The sequence below is a fragment of the Nannospalax galili genome, unplaced genomic scaffold (assembly GCF_000622305.1).
Source record: "Nannospalax galili isolate Female #2095 unplaced genomic scaffold, S.galili_v1.0 scaffold1283, whole genome shotgun sequence".
NCBI classification, from domain to species: Eukaryota; Metazoa; Chordata; class Mammalia; order Rodentia; family Spalacidae; genus Nannospalax; species Nannospalax galili.
In genome coordinates, this window is record NW_008349841.1 from 497,735 (window position 1) to 517,087 (window position 19,353).

Sequence of the window (19,353 nt, forward strand, 5' to 3'; positions counted from 1 at the left end):
GGAAGAGATCAAATTATCCCTTTTTGCAGATGATATTATACATAAGAGAAGCCAAAAATTCCATCAGAAAACTCCTAGAAATCATTAACACGTTCAGTAAAGTGGCAGGTTATAAAATTAATCTACAAAGTCTGCAGCCTTTCTATATACCAATAACAAGCAATTAGAGAAAGAGTACATAGCAGTAGCTGCAAATAAAATAAAATATCTCAGAATAAACCTCACCAAAGACATTAAAGACTGCTACAATGAAAATTTTAAATCTTAAGAGATTGAGGAAGACATCAGAAGATGGAAGGATCTCCCATACTCATGGATTGGAAGAATTAGTATTGTAAAAATGACCATCCTACCAAAAGCCATTTATAGATTCAATGCAATGCCAATCATAATCCCCATGAAATTTTTCACAGAATTGGAAGAAAAATCCTAAGATTCATATGGAAGCACAAAAGACCTCGGATAGCGAAAGCAACCCTGAGCACTAAGAGCAATGTGGGGGGATTACTATACCAGATTTTAAACTGTATTACAGAGTTATAGTCATAAAACAACATGGTACTGGCACAAAAATAGACCCATAGATCAATGCAACAAAATTGAAGACCCAAATATGAGTACAAATGTGCAATTGCAGCCACCTGACATTTGACAAAGGGGCCAAGAACATTCACTGGAGGAAAGACAGCATGTTCATCAAACGGTGCTAGCAAAGCTGGATCTCCACCTGTAGAAGAATGAAACTAAACCCCTCTTTCACCTTGCACAAAAGTCAACTCCCAATGGATCAAAAACCTTAATGTGAAGCCTGAAACTCTGAAATTGTGAGAAGAAAACATTAGTAATAAACTACAAAGCACAGGTGTAGGAAAGGATTTTCTAAACTGCACATCAATTGCTCAGCAATCAAGGTCAAGAATCAACAAATGGAATCTCATTAAACTCAAAAGCTTCTTACATCAAAAGAAGCAACCAAGGAAGTGAAGAGAAAACCCACAGAATGGGAGAAAATCTTCATGAGCAACACATCTGACAGAGATTTAACATCCAGAATATATAACGAACTCAAAAAACAAAGAATCAAGAAAGGAAATAACCCAATGAAAAGATGAGCTAAAGAGCTGAACAGAGAGTTCTCAAAAGAAGAAATAAAGATGGCTAAGCACCTTAAAATGTGCTCAACATCACTAGTAATTAGGGAAATGCAAATTAAAACCACTTTAAGATTTCATCTTACCCCAGTCAGACTGGCTAAGATCAAGAGAACAAATGATACTAAATGTTGGAGAGGAATGTGGGGAAAGGGGAACGCTCATCCACTGCTGGTGGGACTGCAAGCTTGTTCAACCCCTATGGAAAGCAGTGTGGAGAACTCATAAAATACTAAAAATGAACCTACCATTTGACCCAGTTATATCACTCCTTGCCCATATACCCAAAGAACTCATCCTATTGCAGAGACATGTACATCAATGTTTGTTGCTGCTCTTTTCACAATAGCTAAGAGATGGAAGCAACCTAAGTGTCCGTCAACTGACGAGGAGATAATGATAATGTGGTTCATTTATACAATGTAGTTCTATTCAGCAGTAAAGAAAGCTGAAATCATGAAATTTGCAGGTAAATAGATAGAACTAGAAATTGTTGTATTAAGTGAAGTAACATAGACTCAGACAAACAAACGATGCTGTGTTCGCCCTCATATGTGGACCTAGAACCAAATCCTTATAAATGAGTGTGTATCCAGACATAACTACAGGAACCAGGATAATGAAAAAGAACTGGGGAGGTAAAGGAAAAGAAGGAACCTGAAAGAGTAGAACAGTAGGAAAAAGGTATTAATGAGGGAGATATTGATAAAAATGGGATTATTTTAAGGGGAGGTAGGAGGGAGGGTTATACAAAGAACCTTGGGGATAAAGGGAAAGAAGGAGCTCAAGAGAACTGGGACCACAGGAGAAGGGTATTATTAAGGGAGACATGGGAAAAATGGGGGCACTTTAAATGGGGAAACCATGGTGGAAGGGTTAGACAATGTGAGAGATAAATAATGACTAGTTTTAAAAAAAACCAGAGGGAACCATATTAGTCCAACAACTTACTGACAGCTCAAGGAATGTAATATATGTCTAGTCAAGGTTTATCTGAAAACCTTTGGTTTTTGCCCAAGCTTTATCTACATAGCACATGGTAATTAAAAGTACCAGACTGGTGGAACTAACCTTCTTGGATGTTTTAACAGCCGTACTTTGAGGCCTCTACTAATTTGGTCAGAGGGACTTAAAGGATAGTTTTTGCTCCTTGCCCACCAAGGTTGACTAAGTTCCAGGGGACAATGGAGCATTTCTCAAAATGTCCTGTAACTGTGGTGAATCACCTGTCCTCTTGATCAAGGAGGCCATGGAGACCCCACCAGATGGACTTGAACCAGTGTCCAGTCTACAAAGAGGAGGGTCAACACAGAGGAATCATTTCCTCCATACTTCCAAGTGAAGCCAGCCATGGTCAAGCAGGACCTTTCACTTATCTTCACGTAGATGGAACTGGTGAAAGAAAGAAGCCAGGGGCTCCTCCCAAGCCCATGTGACCCCTGAGGGACAGATCCTCAAATGGCCTTAAGAATAAAAATAAATTTGGCTCATCTGGGCCAACTGTATGGCCTTAAACACCCAAAAGAAAAGTATAACCAAAGATTAAAAGGGTCAATATAATTTTTTTAGAGTCCATATGTATAGCTAAAGGCTACATAACAACAAACAATAGTAGATAGGAAATACCTTCCTTTGAGTTATTGGCCAGGGTGGCCCAAAAGACTCCCAGACAGTAACCCAGCATAGAACTGGGAAAATGAACAGCAGACCCCAATCTTATCTAAAGGAGTATTGACAACTGATTGCTGCTAGATGAGGAACAGCTGATATTCCTAAAACAAGGATCTCTAGATAGGCTGACTAGATTCAGCAGATGGACAAGCACTGGGGAATGGCTGGGGGCACCAACAACACAGTGGACAGTAACAGGGATGACTGGGGGGAGTGGAGGCTATGGGAGGGTACCATTTGGGAAGTGGGTATATAGATGAATAAGATTGTTAGGGATGTTCTGTATGATATACACACACAAAAAGATTTCAATAAATAAAAAAATGAGTTATATTTGAGGAGGAAGCATAAAAATTTACTTCATGTTAATTAGTAGAGGTGATAAATATTATCATTGAAATCTACCTGATGACTTTATATCCATACTCAGGTGCCAAGGATCCAAGTGTAATCGACTGTGACTAGTAATAATCTGATACATAAAGATTAGGGTCGCATGTGCAAACATCTAAGTGTTAGTAGCATTAACAATGAGTCTTTCTGTAGGAAACAGTGTATTTTAAAATGAAATGAAGATCTTTTTTAAAAGTTAAAAACTCATTCAACTTTATGTGTTATAGGGTTTATATTGAGTTCAATATTGTATAACTGTATTAATTCTACTGTGAACCTAAAAATTTGCCTCCACTTTTGAAAGAGATGTATCTTTGCTCTGGAAATTGTTATTGAATATGTTAAAGCTGTAATGAAATGCTTTTTCTAATCATGTGGTTATTAAATTAAAAAAAAAAGAAAAAGAAAAAAAAATTGGGATGGCTTTGTGACATTTTTTCTGGCCCATGAGATGTAAGTAAAAATTAAAGGGTGGTATTTTTGGGGGGACAGTACCTTATAAGGGAGCAAATTAGCTGAGAAGCATCTTTCCCTTTCTGTTTGGAATGTGGAGGTAATGGCTAATTCTCCAGGAGTCACTTTGTGTTCATGAGGAAAAGAGAGGCTTCTGATGACACTGTGATGAACAAGTATCTACACTGCCTACCCCTACGCTTCCTTGTATAGGGAAAAGTAAACCTCTAAGTCATTTAAAGCACTATCACTTGGATTTCTTTCACACATATTGTTTTGTGAGACCCCTTTTTCAGCATAATTTGGTAACTACCTGACATGCCTCAGCTGACAGCACCTTTGGCTTGGGCCTGCTCAGCACTCCTGTGCCCTCCCTCAGTACAGCATCTTCCTTTGCTTCTGCTTATCATTCCTGTTAGACTGTACAGCCCATCAGCAGGCCCATGCAGGGGTCACCTGAGTTCATGGTACCAGGCTCAGCAGTGCCTGCATAAAGGTAAAGTTCAGTACGCAGGAGCCCACTGTACTGCTGTTAAGAAGTCATTCCACAACTCTACCAAAGACAACATAAAACTTAACACAAATGTAATATGCTTTTCTGAACCATCCAGTATATTACAGGTACACTACGATGTCTAGAGGGGCTGGAGATATGGCTCAGCGGTTAAGAGCACTGACTGCTCTTGCAGAGGACCCAGGTTTGATTCCCAGCACCCACATGGCAGCTATGAACCGTCCTTAACTTCAGTTCCAGGGAAATCTGAAACCCTCTTCTGACCTCTGCGGCATTGCACGACACAGGTATATGCACATAGATGCAGGCAATACACTTCATACACATAAAATAAAAATAATAAAATATTAAAAGCAAAAAAACAAAAAAAATGTTGCTGACCTGAAATGCTGATACTTGACTAGCTAGCTGTAAGATACACGTGGCTCTAAAAACTGCAAAAGGTTATTAAAATGCCTTTATATTTTAGACAGACCGTGAAAGCAAACATTACCATCCTGACAGCGCCACCTTTCCCACGGTTCTTCACCAGGGTAATCACTCGTACTTTGTCACTTCCGTATTTCTGGCAATATTCCAGAGCCACCTGCCAAAGTATGTAAATCAGAATAAAGTTAACTTGGAAAACTGAGTTCACAGATATGAGTTATCCTGATGTGAAAACATAGTACATCTGTGTATTGAAACACCACATTGTACCCCATAAACATGAGCAATTACTATGTGTCAACTAAAATGCACATAATTAATAAGAAGAGAAACCTGAAAAACAACGTAAGAGTCCATGCAAATTTTGCAGACCGGGTTTTTCACTGAGGTGCAAACGCTGCTATTGCAGCTTATTTTTCTTGTGTCTGGATTATACTCGTGGCCCAGAGGAGTTGTAGAACTTCTAGTACCCACGGACAACACTAATCTATCAGTTACTGAAATGACAAATTAAGTTCCTGCAAAAGAACCCCAAGAACAGAAACCATCAGTTCCTCCTTTGACTGAGTTGCTATAGCAAAAAGCTACATGCACGACATGTACGAACGTCTGGTCAGGGTGCTAAAAGTCTAGTTATTTAGGTCATCAGCTGATTTTGCTCCCAGATAGCCTGTCTATATCCAGGACCTCAAATCTTTTCATTCAAATTTCTCTTTTAGCAGATGTTCATACCATTAAGTTTTCCTCTCTGAAATCTTTCAGTTTTTAAAAATTTTTCTCCCCACCAACTCCTTGGATTCAAACTCACTCAAGCCTCCAGCATCCTAAAAAAACCTTCCTTTTACTAACTGGGTGTGGTAGTGTACACCATTAATCCCAGCATTTGGGAGGCAGAGGTGAGTTCAAGGCCCGCCAGGTGGGGCTACAGGGAGACCCTGTCTCAACAACAACAACTACAGCTACTTCCTTTCACTTCACTATTATCCCAAGCAACTACCAGTACTTGGATTTATAATTAGTCATGGGCTAAGAATGTAGTTCAGTGGCAGAGTGCTTGCCTGTGATGCCCAAAGTCCTGGGTTTAATCCCCAGCACCTTGAAAAAAAATTCCAAAATTAGTCGGAAAACTGATCTCCATTTGCTGCCTGTGTATCTTCATCACCACTTTGTTCCTCGATCGACTATAGCATGGCTCAGACCCTCTGTTCTTCCGTAATATAATATCGTTACATCATAGTCTGCAGATACAGGTGTGTACCACTATGCCCAGCTCATCCTGGTCCTTTTACATTTTTTGATTTTTAAAAAATTTTGTGTATGGCTGGGCATGGTGGCGCATGCCTTTAATCCCAGCACTCAGGAGGCAGAAGCAGGCAGATCTTTGTGAGTTCAAGGCCAGCCTGGTCTACATAGTGAGTTCCAGGACAGCTGGGGCTACAGGGAGACCCTGTTTCAAAAAGACCAAAAAAAAAAAAAATAATAATAATTTGTGTATGAACTGAAGCTGGGTCCTCTGCAAGAGCAGCCAGTGCTCTTAACCACAGAACCATCTCTCCAGTCTTACTCTCTTTAAATCAAAACAAAACAAAACTGTATGTGTACATGCATGTCGGCCAGAAGCTGACCTTGGGTGCATTTTTCACAAAGCATCCACTCTGTTCTTGAGACAGGTATCTTATTGGCTTGGCGCTTACCCAACTTTTTTGCATGGGTTCTAGGTCTTGAACTCAAGTCCTCATGCTTGCATGGGGAGTACTTTATGGACTGAGCAATCTCATTACCCGTATTTTCCTCTTCTTTCAGCACTTGAAAATTCTGTGCCTGTCTGTGTACTATAAATCACCTCTAGATTATTTTGTGTGTGCACGCATGTGTCCATGTTCATGTGTGTGCAGCATGTTTGGGTGTGTGAAGGCTAGATGACAACCTTGGGTATCACTCCTCAGGTGCCATCCATCTTGATTATTCTGATTGATTGTTTTTCAGGCAGGGTCTCCCTGTAACCCCAGCTGGCCTAGAACTCACTATGTAGACCAGGCTGGCCTTGATCTCACAAAGATGTGCCTATCTCTGTCTCCTGAGTGCTGGGAGTACTGAGATTAAAGAAGCACACCACCATGCCAGGCTATGCATCTTGTTTTTTGAGACAAATATTCTCAATGGCCTAGAACTTACCAAGTAGGCTAGGTCCAGGGATCTGATACCTAGAGCTGGCTTTGCAAGTGTGTTCACACCATGTTTGCCTTTTTAAAAAAAAATGTGGGTTCTGAATATTAAACTTGGGTAGTAAGGCTTGCAAGGTAAGGATTTTCCCAACTGAGTTATCTCTCCAGCCCTGGACTATTACAGTTCCTAATATAAGTCGCTATTACACTGTATTGTTCAGGGAATACTCACAAGGGAAAACCCCCAAGTCTATGTGTCCAGTACTAATTGGACTTCCTTTTTTTTCTTATTTAGTGTGGTTGAACCTAGGGCCTCAGGCATGCTATACAAGGGCTTTTTACTGAGCCACATCCCCAGCCTCAGACACAAATTAAAAAAAACAAAAACAAAAAAAACTCCCAAAAACTTAGGGGCTGGAGAGATAGCTCAGCAGTTAAGAGCACATTCTGCTCTTTCAGAGGACCAAAGTTTAGTTCCCAGCATCCACATGGGGGGTTGTGGGCGGGGGTAGACAGCTCACAACTATTTGTAATTCAGTTCCAGGGGATTGGTGCTCTCTCTTGGCCTCTGTGGGTACCCATACACATGTACATATACACACATATATACATAAATAATAAAATGAATTTTAAAACATAGCAATTATTGGAGAGTATTTGGTTGAATGTGTTAAGGGCTGACTGTGACTGCATGGGCAGGGCGTGACAGTCTGGAACTGATGAGCTTTATTGAGCAAATTCAGCTATGGGCTTGTACAATAGCACTGTGGAGGGCCCTTGGCTGCTACTTTCCCTTGCAATTATGGTCCCAGGCTTGCTGAATGACAATATTTGAAGCCCTGAGAGATGAATTATGATTGCTCTAAATCCTCTCTGCCAAGTGCTTTCCCAGCGACCTTTGGTGATTAGCCATGTCTCCAAGTTTTAACTCATGAACCCAGGTTAAGTCTGTTGGAAGACAGGGCTTCTGACAGACTTTTACTCCTAGGTAAAAGGAAAGGCACACAAGCATTCTTAACGTCCGAGTTGCCTCTTGTGGCTTCAGGACACGTGACCACTGTTCAGCTACATACATAACGAGATCTTATATAACTCTCTCTCTCTCTCTCTCTCTCTCTCTCTCACACACACACACACACACACACACGACAGCAACCTGACAATTTCAATGGTGGGTTGACTCCAGAATTAACTATGCTCACAATTCCTGGCATGAGGTAATTAAATGCCTTTATTACCTAAATATACTCCATGAAAAAGTTCTGAACTAGTGAAAATATTTAATGCACTGTGCTCGCAATTATTTGGTGTAAGTACTGAGGTGTAAACTCCTTCACTGCAGAGAGTGCTTTCATATCTCTGTATTCCAGTAAGGGTCCACGGCTCATCCCATCTCAAGAAGCGCTTATTCAAAAAACATTTCATCTAAGTTGTAGGTATTAATCACTAATACAACAAGAGCAGGAAAACGAAGTCATAGTGTACACAGCTAAGTGAACTCAGCATCTCTTTCCTAAGCCAGGATGGAAGGCAGCCTCTACAGGACACGATGCTAGCTTTCAAGGAAGCAAATTTTGCTGAAGCCACACTGGAACACACACTGATGCGTGAGAATGTGCTCTGCAGAAGACTGTAGCAGCAGGCCTGCCTGTGTGAACTTAGTTCACATGGAGTGCTTGCTCATCTCGAGATTCAAGGATCTAATAAATGCTTCTCTAGCACTGCAGTATTCTCTTGCACTATACATTTCAGGCCTCCTGAGCCTGAAACTCCTCAACAGGAGGTATAACTCCAATTTTCCTCACATTCCAAGGACTACAAGACACTAACAGGCAAGTCAATCAAATACCTAACTTACGGAACGCTAGCTCCTCTGAAAAAAAAAAAAACAACAACTTGTGTTCAGTGTGATGGTATACAATATAATTGTAAAATAAGAAAATTATAATCTCTGCTGTTCAGGAGGCTAAGGCAAAATTACAAGTTTGAGGCCTCCCTGAGCTACTGAGTGAATTCAAGGCTAGCCTGGGTACCTAAGTGAGGCTATGTCTCAAAATAAACAAAAAAGGACTGGGGATGTAGAGCACTTGCCTAATATAATCAAAGCTCTAGGTTTAATCCCTAGAAACAAACACTTTCTAGTAAATATGTTTCAAGTTTTCAGCTTCTTCCAACCTGGGAGGCCATAGGGACAACTGCTAAGTACTCCTTCACACATCCTAACCCTTCCAGGAGACTAGATGGCCACTCAAATGCTCAGGGCTGCTATGAAAAGTAGTCATCAGAAGCTGCTTCTCAGTGGAGCTGAGACCACTTCCACACTCAACCATAAGAGCAACATGTTTTCCAGGCCATTCCCTTTGTGTCTCAACAAACTCAGAGGCAGCCTGTTTGTAACTGCAATGTCCCATTTGATAGAGCACATCATTTCTTCCTAGGATAGATCCTGCCAATCTCTCTGGCATCTATGCTCAGTCTGGATGGATTACTTCCATACTTTTAGTTACAACTAACTTTACAGATTTAGTTCCAAAGTCACCTCCTTCCTTAAATTCTTTTCACCATGATCTTTGGTCCCACTTAACTATGTCATGGAATTTTCAGGCTTATCTCTCAATTGTTCTGAGGCTCATTATAAAAAGGCATAAGCTCTTGTGTTTTATATATAGTTGATCTTTAAATATTTGTAGTGTATTGCCTGCCTTTATGTAAGTGTACTTGTGTCATGCAATGCTCACAGAGATCAGAAGAGGGCATAGAACCCCTAGAACTGGAGTTAGAGATAGTTTTTAACTGCCATGTGGGTGCTGGGAACTGAACCTGGGTCCTCTGCAAAAACAGTCAGTGCTCTTAACTACTAAGCCATTTCTCCAGTCCTTGTAGTTGATATTTAACAACAAGCATTAGCTGATGAATAGTCCAGTGAATGAGTATTTCCTTGTACATTTTTTTTTTTTTTTGGTGTTTTTGAGACAGGTCTCCCTATAGCCCCAGCTGGCCTGGAACTCACTATATAGACCAGGCTGGCCTTGAACTCACTATAGTCCAGGCTGTCCTTGAACTCACAGAGATCTGTGTGCCCCTGCCTCCCAAGTGCTGGGACTAAAGGCATGTGCCACCATGCCCAGTTTCTGGTACATTGTCTTTAAGGTCTATTATGTTGCTATTTAACAAGAGCATCATAAATGAATCTTTTATTATAAGAACATGAATATCAAAGAAGAAAACATGAAGCTTTGTGTTTTGAGAAAGGGTCTCACTGTAGCCCAGGCTGGCCTTGAGAACTCCTGAGTCTCCTGTCTTCACTTCCTAAGTGCTGGGATTATAGATGTGTACCACCTTGCCCAGTTTTTTTAGATAAGGTCTTGTTATGAAGCCCAGGCTGGCTTTAAACTCTATTCACCTGCCTCAGCCTCAAGTGCTTAGGATTATGGGCATGCACAACCACACCTGTGAAGCATTCTTACTAATAAAGAAGTTTAGAGTTTAGAAAATATTTATCAGAGACATTGGTGAGACCTGATAAAGTACTGTCACAAAGTCATCACAGTTGAGCAGGCCAGTTAAAGGTCTAGGAAAGTGGGCATGACATGGGGTTCTAGACCTCCCTGGGCAATTCGAGATGGGGCCTGGCATGGCAAAGGGCACATCTGGTACTCAGTCACAGATAAGTGGGGACAGTTCCCACATATATGACTAATTTAGAAACTTGAAGATGGGTCAGAAAGATAGGAAATCTCTTTAGGAAAAAAAAGGACAAACAAATGGGTAGGAAAAGAAGGTTTTCAGACCTCTCTGGTGGTCTTCAAAGCCTCCCTGTTCACAGGGAGCAGTGACACAGCGAACCTATTTTCTACCTTTCCACAAACAAAATCTGTGTTTTCAGGGCTGGAGGGATGGCTCAGTGGTTAAGAGCACTGGTTGCTCTTGCAGATGACCGGGTTTGGTTCCCAGCATCCACATGGAAGTTAACAACCATCCATAACTCCAGTTCTAAGGAATTTAACACCCTCTTCTGTCCTTGCAAGCACTGCACAACACGGGCGCATTTACATACATGCAGGCAAAACACTCATACATTAATAATAACTTTAAAAAAATCTGTTGATAAGTAGTGCCTTGCTAGTATATATATATAAAAAAAAAAAAAACCCAGAGGGAATTATATTAGTCCCACCCAAAAAAAACTACTGAAAAATTACACATAGAATATCTCTATGTGAGTCCATGTGTATAGCTGAAGACTACATAACAAGAAAACGTGCCAGAAAGGGGAAACCTCCCTTTGAGTTGTTGGCCAGGGTAGTTCAAGAGACTCCCCAAATCACACAGGCTATTACCACAGTCCTTGATTACCACCCAGAACTTGATAGTAAGACCCTAATGCTGAAGACAGGACATACTTTGGACACAGGATTTGGAGCAACAGAGCTGGAACTGACCTGCAAGCCACCTCCCCTGAAGGCTAGCTCTCATAGCTTTGGAGAGCACTATGCAAGCTGCTAAGGGAGAACGTCAGTTGATGGTCCAACCCCAGCTTCAAGGCCTAATAACCACATTAATGACCAGCACAGCAAATGACATTGGTACAGTAGCACTTGTATCCTGGGGGTAATCAACAGCTACCTAATTAATTGGACTTAAAGCCCACTCAATAGGAAGAAACTCATGTGTGGTACTGTAAACCTAGCCAATAAACATAGCTGGAGAGGTCACAGATCTCAGAGAAAACTTCAAGGCTGTCATGTCCCTAGACAAATGTAATTTCTTACTATGTGCAAAATATGGATCCTTAAAATTTACAGACAAGTATCCCAGTCACCACCCATCAAAGAAGCTTCTTCTTCAAGAGACAGAGATAACTACAGAGTTCCACAACTGGTCACACACAGAGACTGTGAATTTCCCAAGCCTAAGTGCACATCTAGAATGCAACCTCTACACCTAAGGCTCAAGGAACATAGAACAAGGGATGAAAAGAATACTAATGTATCTTTCAGCTCTCATCAATGAAGCTCCCTCATGCAACAGAGGACCAGGAACACAAAAGGTCACAGATGACCAAAGCACAGAGAATAAGAGCTTGCAGAGTGTGGGTCCTTGGACAGGACTCCTATATTAAAATCCACCCACCCAGGGCTCAGGGACAATTGCGGAAGAGGGGCAGAAAGATTGTAAGAGTCAGAGAGGAGGTGTATGACCATACAGAAACAGTCCTACAGGCACCTGGGACTCTTCTCATATGAACCTACAGCAATGGTGTCAGCATGCACAAGACCTATGCAAACTTAAGCAGACAAAAACCCAGCACAGAATTGAGGAAATGAACAGCAGGCCCCAATCTTAGTTGAATTATTGACAGCTGATTATTGCTGGGTGAGGAAGACCTCATCTTCTTATAGGTAGAGACTCTAGATAGGCTGACTATGCCAAGCAAGATGTGCCTGCTGGTACAATAGTGGCTCAACTATTATATTTACAACGGACAAATTTCTGATTGGATATATGGTCTGCTCCTAGGGGTGGAACACACATCTGGTGCTGTCGACCAGGCCAACCCACCGTTGCGGGTGTGCAGTGTGTATTTGTGTGTGTGTGTGTGTGTGTGTGTGTGTGTGTGTGTGTTTTATAGGCCTCAGTGGAGAAGCTACTGCAAGTATTTTGTAAAATGAATGCAATGCACCTGTCAAGGTATCTTCCAAGCATTTGTGTTTATACCCATAGGTTAGATTATTACAACAGTTAATGTTCATTTAGATGTTCCTGTTACTTTTCATTTGCCTTTATAATAGGAGAAATACCACTGAGATGGATCAACAGCCATGTCTTGGAAACAATTGATAAGAAGGCCCAAAAGTTTAATATCTTGCCACAACAGAAGAAAAGATCATCCTGCATCTGTCACTCCCCCGAAGGCTTAGGGACTCTTGTGGAAGAGGCTGGTGGATAGAGTGTTAAGAGACTGAGGAAGTGGTAGAACGTTAGATGAACTTGCCCTCCGAGTGTCAGGCCAGACTGGCAAGCAAACAATGGGAAGATGTGTTTTTCTCTAGCTTCTCACCCAGTTGCTTCAATTACCTCAAACTAATTTGACTATAGACCCTCCATAGGAAGGGAGGGGCAGTCACTCCTCTCACCCAATCAGTTAGCCTTGGCTATATGAAGTGGAGGGACTAAGGGTAGGGACAAGGAAGCCACAGTGAGGGGGTGGTATTCGCCATCTTGGAATGCGGACAGCAGGTCAGAAAGCTGCTGCTGGGACATAGGGAAAAAAGCCCAAGGAGGCCCACAGCTTTGTAAGTACCCTCTCACCACCACCCTATGCTCTGTTAGCAAGCCCAATAAATCCATTTGTTCCCTAAACTGTAGTCTGGAGGAATACTGTCTCGGTTTATCGGTTTGTTGTAAGGATGGTGGGAGGAGGGTGTCAGGAGCCTAGAAGCTTCGTGCACACCTCCCAGCAGTAAATTTAACTTAACGTGAGTCAAACCAAAGCTGCTTTTGATCAGGCTATTTTATCAGCAACAGAAATGAGATGCCACATGTGCTAAATTATTCCATGTTTTCTATCAAGTGGTCATTCTAAAACCACATGTATTTACCTTTGAAGTCTGGTCTACACTGCCATCATCGACTACTATGACCTCATAAGTGAATGCAGGATCATGTTTCTGCAAGAAGCAAAAATAACAGGTCATAATTTGGTAAAATTATCAGCAAGACCAATAAAGGTGTAATTTGTTATTAATTTTTAATTTATCTATTTGCATGTGTATTCACATGCACATGTACAGGAACCAGGGTATACATGTGGTGGTCTGAGGACAACTTACAGGGGTCTATTCTCTCCTACCATGTTGGTCCCAGGGATCAAACCTAGACTGCCACATTTGGCAGCATCTTGCCAGCCCATAAAGTTGTAATTAAAATTAAAAAAAAAAATTATTGGAGGGGGGGGCTTGCCTTAAGAAAGTTCTAATTTAAGCAACAATTATTTTGCTGTGGACAAATACAAACATTAGTGCACAAATCAATAAAAAGGCTAAGAACAGAAAGACAGACACTGGGCAGAATCAGTGGGAACACACCGTCTTAAATCTGTGTGCCTCCCCTTGGTTCCCTTACCTGACCTTGTGCTGGGTAGCTTTAGTTTGCTCTCAAGTATTTTAATTTTGTACAATTTACAACTTCAAAAAATTATTTTTGGTCTTTTTAAAACATGGTCTCCCTGTAGCCACAGCTGGCCTAGAACTCACTATGTAGACCAGGTTGGCTTCTACCTCACAGAGATCTGCCTGCCTCTGCCTCTTGAGTGTTGGGATTAAAGGCATGCACCACCACACCTGGCTGTATTTTTGAGATTATAATTTTATATAAATCATGTGAATTTAGTATATAATGTTTGAGAAATAAAAAATATTTTGTTGAGTATGCTTAAAAGACTCCAATAGCAGAAACTGCAAAAAAATATATAGATATACCTTTTCCCAAAGAAGCCACAGAAGTAAAAGTCTGCAGACATGCATTGGCACTCAATCCATAGTATATTATCAGGCAAGAGGGGATTAAGAGAGTAGGAGGGCCCAGAAAGAGAAAGGCTGGCTTTCTGGTTTGTCTCTGGAGGTAGTGTGTTGTGCACTGGGCCTGCTTGCTGATGCTAGAGGTAGTGAGCTGTGCGTTGGCCCCGTGTGGCCTAGGGATCAGCATTGCCTCCCAGGGTGCACCTAGCTTGGGGCTCCACCACTTGTGACCTGGTTTAATTTTAACTGGAGATATGACATGGAAAGAGAAGTATGATACCTGTCTCTTTTCCAGGTAGTTCAGGGCTTCGTCCATCATCATAGGCACTTAAAGAAAAAAATATTTTAAAGACTACTTTTGAAAATGAGTTACCTAGCCCCAGCACACTCCATTTACATAGTGAAAATGTCCCCTTCACTTACCAAGCCCCTCTGGGATGTCCCCCAGGCCATCCTCACTGGATGTCTTTTGTTCATGTTACTACTTCTCTAGAACACTGCATCCCTCAAGATGCTGCTCCTACTCCTTACAGCACTCACTTTCCCCATTCTCAAGTCACCAACCATCTCAGCATCTTCAGTGAACTCCAACATTGTACATTTCCTTTTCTTCCCAAATTATCCATTATTAAAAAAGGCCATAAAGAACTTACACCGTTTTTCCTCATTGTATGAAGGCACAACAACAGAAAGCTGTTTGGTAGGCGAGTCCCAGATGCTGGGTAAAATTTCCTTCTGGCCTTTGGCATTTAAGAAGAACTTCTCTTCTTCATTTTGGTGATGTGGTGGCATTTTTGTAGCAGTTATAAATGCAACAATAGAAATCTAAAAGCAGACATGTAAAACATGTTATTTATTTTTGTATTTGCTATGTTTTAAAATGTATCATTTCCACAACTTTTTTCTTAGTGAATATTGATTCCCAGTTTTTGACCCATTAACAGTGGTCTGGAGGTAATTCTGTAGTTAGAGGGCAGACAGTCCTCAATCAGCCTCTTTCTTATGAACTGACAACTCCTTTTTCCCATTATACTTCAGGAGGCCTTTGTCCAAACATTGTCATTTCCCAGGCCTCTTCCATTGGTGATCCAATAGGAAACAGCCACTGAAGGAAGTGCTGCCAACTTTTAGGGTGCACAGTGAGGTCCCATTTCCTACCTGGAGCCTTAGGGGACAGAGGAAAAGGTGGCTGAAATGCAGAGGGTGAAGGCAGGCTTCTGTTTATGACCAGACCAACTCAGTACATGAAGGGGGGATTCCTTTGAGCCCCACAGGGGCCATAATGCTCAAGAATGTATTTTGACACTTAATTTGAATTCAGAGCAGAACGTCTCCTGGAATAATATACAAACTCTGACCTCTGCAGGCTTTGCACTCATGATGCTCTTACGTACATGTAGACAAAATACTCATACACATAAAAAAAAGCTAAAAAGCAAAACAAACCCCATAGACTTCCTTCCACATGTACTTGGGAGCTAGCTTTAGAAATTCACCATTATTTGTACCACTGCTTATACTGGTAAACTTTTTGTTAAAAGGACCTACATATTTTTGGAACTGTACTCATTTGTGCTTTCATGAATGTAGTGTCCTGCCTACTGGGTGTACACTGGATGTGCTTCTGACTAGTGTGAGCACAGGGAGAGTAGCCACATTAGCAGTGAAGAGTCCTGCTGCACCCTATTGTCCAGACTGTGGCTTTTGAATTCAATGCCTCTGCGGGCACTGCACACACATGTGCACTTACCTACATGCAGACAGTACACACATGAAATAAAATAAAATAGTTAAAAAAAAAAAAGTGGAGGTAGGATCAGGAGTGCTAGGTCATCCTCAGTTACATATAAATGCCAGCATAGGCTACAAGTGAGCCTGTCTCAGGAAGAGCAACCAGTGCTCCTAACAATGAACAGCTGATTTAGATCTGGGGTAGAAGTGGTATGGCAGCAGTGCACCACATCAGAAAACAAAAAATATATGAGCAATTATAAGGGTTCCACTGGCCTGTTAGGGAAGAGTTTCAGTATCAGAAAGAATAATTATTGCAATGGACTGAAACACGTGAAAAATACGTAATGATATTAAAAATAAGAACTGGTCACCTTTTAGGACACCAAAGAAAATAATCTCATTATTTTAAAAACTTGCCCTATATATATAAAAGGTATTTCAGGTACCTGGGTATCTGAGGACTTTTCATTATAAAGTTCCAGGTAATAAATGAAAAAGGAATGATGGAGTTGCAGCCCACAGTTGCAACATAGTTAAAGAGTGTTCAGGTAGTGATCACAATGACTGCTAAATCATCAGACTGATGACAAACATTCTGTGGAGCAGGCTGGCAACACCTGATCCCACTGATCTATTGTAACACCAGATATCACCAGCTGTTGCATATCCCTGATATGAAGAAGTGGGCAGCATCACTCATACATTTATTTTGATTAAAACCTCCAACACCTGGGGCTACAGAGCTGGCTCAGCTGTTAAGAGCCCTTGCTTCTCTTGCAGAGGACCTGGGTTGGTTTCTAGCACCTATATGGCAGCTTACAACAGTCTATAACTAGAGTTCTAGAGGATCCTCCAATTCCTTCTGGCCTCCATGGGCATCAGGCACTCATGTGGCAAATACATGTGGACAAAACACTCACACACATAACACTTTTAAAAAAAACATGTAAAAGAAAAATCCCTCTAATATCTACTGGGTGTTGTGGCATGGACCTGTAATTTAGCACTTAAAAAGGGGAGGTAGGAGGGCTGGAGAGATGGCTCAGCAGTTAAGAACGCTGATTGCTCTTGCAAAAGACCCGTGTTCGAATCCCAGCACCCACATGGCAGCTAACAACTGTCTGTAACTCCAATCCCAGGGGATCCGACAAACTCTTCTGACCTCCGCAGGCACTGCACGATGCCGGTGCACTTACCTACATGCAGGCAAAATTGAAAAAAAGTGGAGGTAGGATCAGGAGTTCAAGGTCATCCTCAGTAACATATAAGTGCTAACACAGGCTACAAGTGATCCTGTCTCAGAAAAGCAAAACCAAATCAGCCAACCAATAGAAAGAAACCCACAAAAAGACACACACACACACATTTGATTAAATCTCTAGATCGTACTAGTTTATAAAAAATTTGGGAGACAGATGTTAAAGGCACCAAGGGAGATGTAATTAGTGAATTCCAAACTATAGAAAACACGAAGACATACAGAGTACAGTACAGGTAAACAGAACATTTAAATTGACACGGTATTTGAAACTAAAGAAATAATGGTTAGATTTTTAAAAATACATGGAATCACCTTATTGCAGTAACTTTTTTAAATTTTAAAAAGAGGGTCCTTGTAGAAATAAATTAGATGATTTACAGATAAAACTCTTGGATTTGCTTTAAAATAATTAAAAATGTATTTTTAATCTTATGTGTATGAGTGTATTGTCTGCATATATGTAAGTGTACCCATGTTGTGCAATGTCTGAGTAGGTCAGAAGTTACAGGCCAGTTGTTGGCGCCACTCGGGTGCTGGGAACCCAACCCAAATCCTCTGCAAGAGCAGCCAGAGCTCTTAACCAATGAGCCATCTCTCCAGCCCCCTAAAATAATTTTTAAAAATGAGACAGGGTGGGGAGAAAGAACAAACAGCAGATGGGCTGGAAATTAAAATGTGTTTTATAGATGATAACTAAATTTCACCTATAGACATTTCTCCTATTGAAAGACATTTGAGTTTTTCTTTCCAAATTGTGTCCTAACCAACAACATGAAGCTACTGGCAGCATTTAGTTTATGTCCTAGAACCGTTTCAAAGATCCACATTTTAAACACTCAGTACAACATTCAGTATCTCCTATTCTTGCTTCAAGCTAGTTGGGATCTAATACTGCAGGTACAATCTCCTAACGAAAGTACACATTCAAATCTGTGCAAAGATTCAAAGGCAGCTTCAACGTAGAACTGTGTTAACAGAAGTCGGATTTGTTGAAAGGCCTGAAAGAAGACATACTAATTAATACTAGTTAAGAGGGAGCCAGGTTCATCCAGACAGCAACAAAGTCAGTCTATCTAAACTGTTCCTAGGCTGTAAAACCTTCCTGGCAAAACTGTCTAGGAACCTAGTCTTTCTTAGTGCCAAGACACCTGTCTCCGTGTAACGACTGGGTGGCAGGCTTATTCCAAACCATGTGGCAGAGGTCAGTTAGCAAATTTTCCATCATCTGCAAGTATTTTTGTATTTCCAGAATGACAAAGGAAATACTAAAGAGCTTGATTCTGGGACATAACGAGCCCTGGCCAGAAGGTAACAGAACAAGGTCTGGGCCTGTCTCTCCCTCACCCGGCGTCCCTAGTCTTCTGGATCCATCGATCTATTCCCAACTGTATAGCACATGGCACAACTTCTGGGGGGCTCAGGCCTGTCCTGTCCGGGTGCTCTTGCAGCCTGCGGGCTGGGGAGGAAGACTAGGGGAGGTGACAAGCTGGGTGGACGGGGATCCGGAGCAGAGGCCCAGGAAGCTGGTGGAGCTGGAGGAGCACCTCGCAAGGATCTGGGCACACAGACAAGCACGGTTTCAAGAGGAAAATAAAAAACCGAAAAGAAGGTGTGAAGACTCTTCCGCGGAAACCCAGTGTCAGGAATTTTGCGGGGTCGAGGTGCAAAGGCAGCGCGGAGGGGACGCCTGGGAGCAGGAGACTCCGGAAGAATGTAAAGGCAGGTCGCCCGATCCCCCCAACTGTCCTCACCAGAACAAGAGTCGCGGCCGCCAACGCCGGGCCAAGTACAGCCAGCTGCAGCAGAAGTACAATCATCCTCCATCCCTGGCAGCCGCCGGCCCTATCCCACAGCTCCACACAAGCGGAAGCGCGCCCCGAGGCCCAGCCTCCGCCACCAGAGAGGCCGGAGACCCCGCCCCCTCCACCAGAGAGGCTGCGCGGCCTCGAGGCCCCGCCCCCCACCGTAGCGGCGGCGCCTCACCACAACGGCACCGAGGTCCACAGCGCCTTTGCGCGGCGAGGAGGGCCCAGCGCAGCTCTCGCGAGTTAGGTGCTCTGCC

General features: G+C 42.1%; 1 protein-coding gene across 2 annotated transcripts in view; it reads right to left on the reverse strand.

Moving 5' to 3' along the window:
* Alg5 (ALG5 dolichyl-phosphate beta-glucosyltransferase) overlaps positions 1-19,211 on the reverse strand; it is a 71,410-nt gene extending 52,199 nt beyond the window's left edge. The window contains exons 1-5 of one of the 2 annotated variants that reach the window (XM_008847124.2): positions 19,043-19,209; positions 14,950-15,121; positions 14,577-14,623; positions 13,379-13,447; positions 4,676-4,768 (exon numbers count right to left, since the gene is read on the reverse strand). In XM_008847124.2, the coding sequence (XP_008845346.1) occupies positions 4,676-4,768; positions 13,379-13,447; positions 14,577-14,623; positions 14,950-15,121; positions 19,043-19,108 (447 nt within the window). In that variant the 5' untranslated portion in view covers positions 19,109-19,209. Of the gene's footprint in view, positions 1-4,675; positions 4,769-13,378; positions 13,448-14,576; positions 14,624-14,949; positions 15,122-19,042 lie in introns of both variants that reach the window. The other variant, XM_029570424.1, reaches the window with a different exon arrangement.
* Positions 19,212-19,353: the final 142 nt, after the last annotated feature.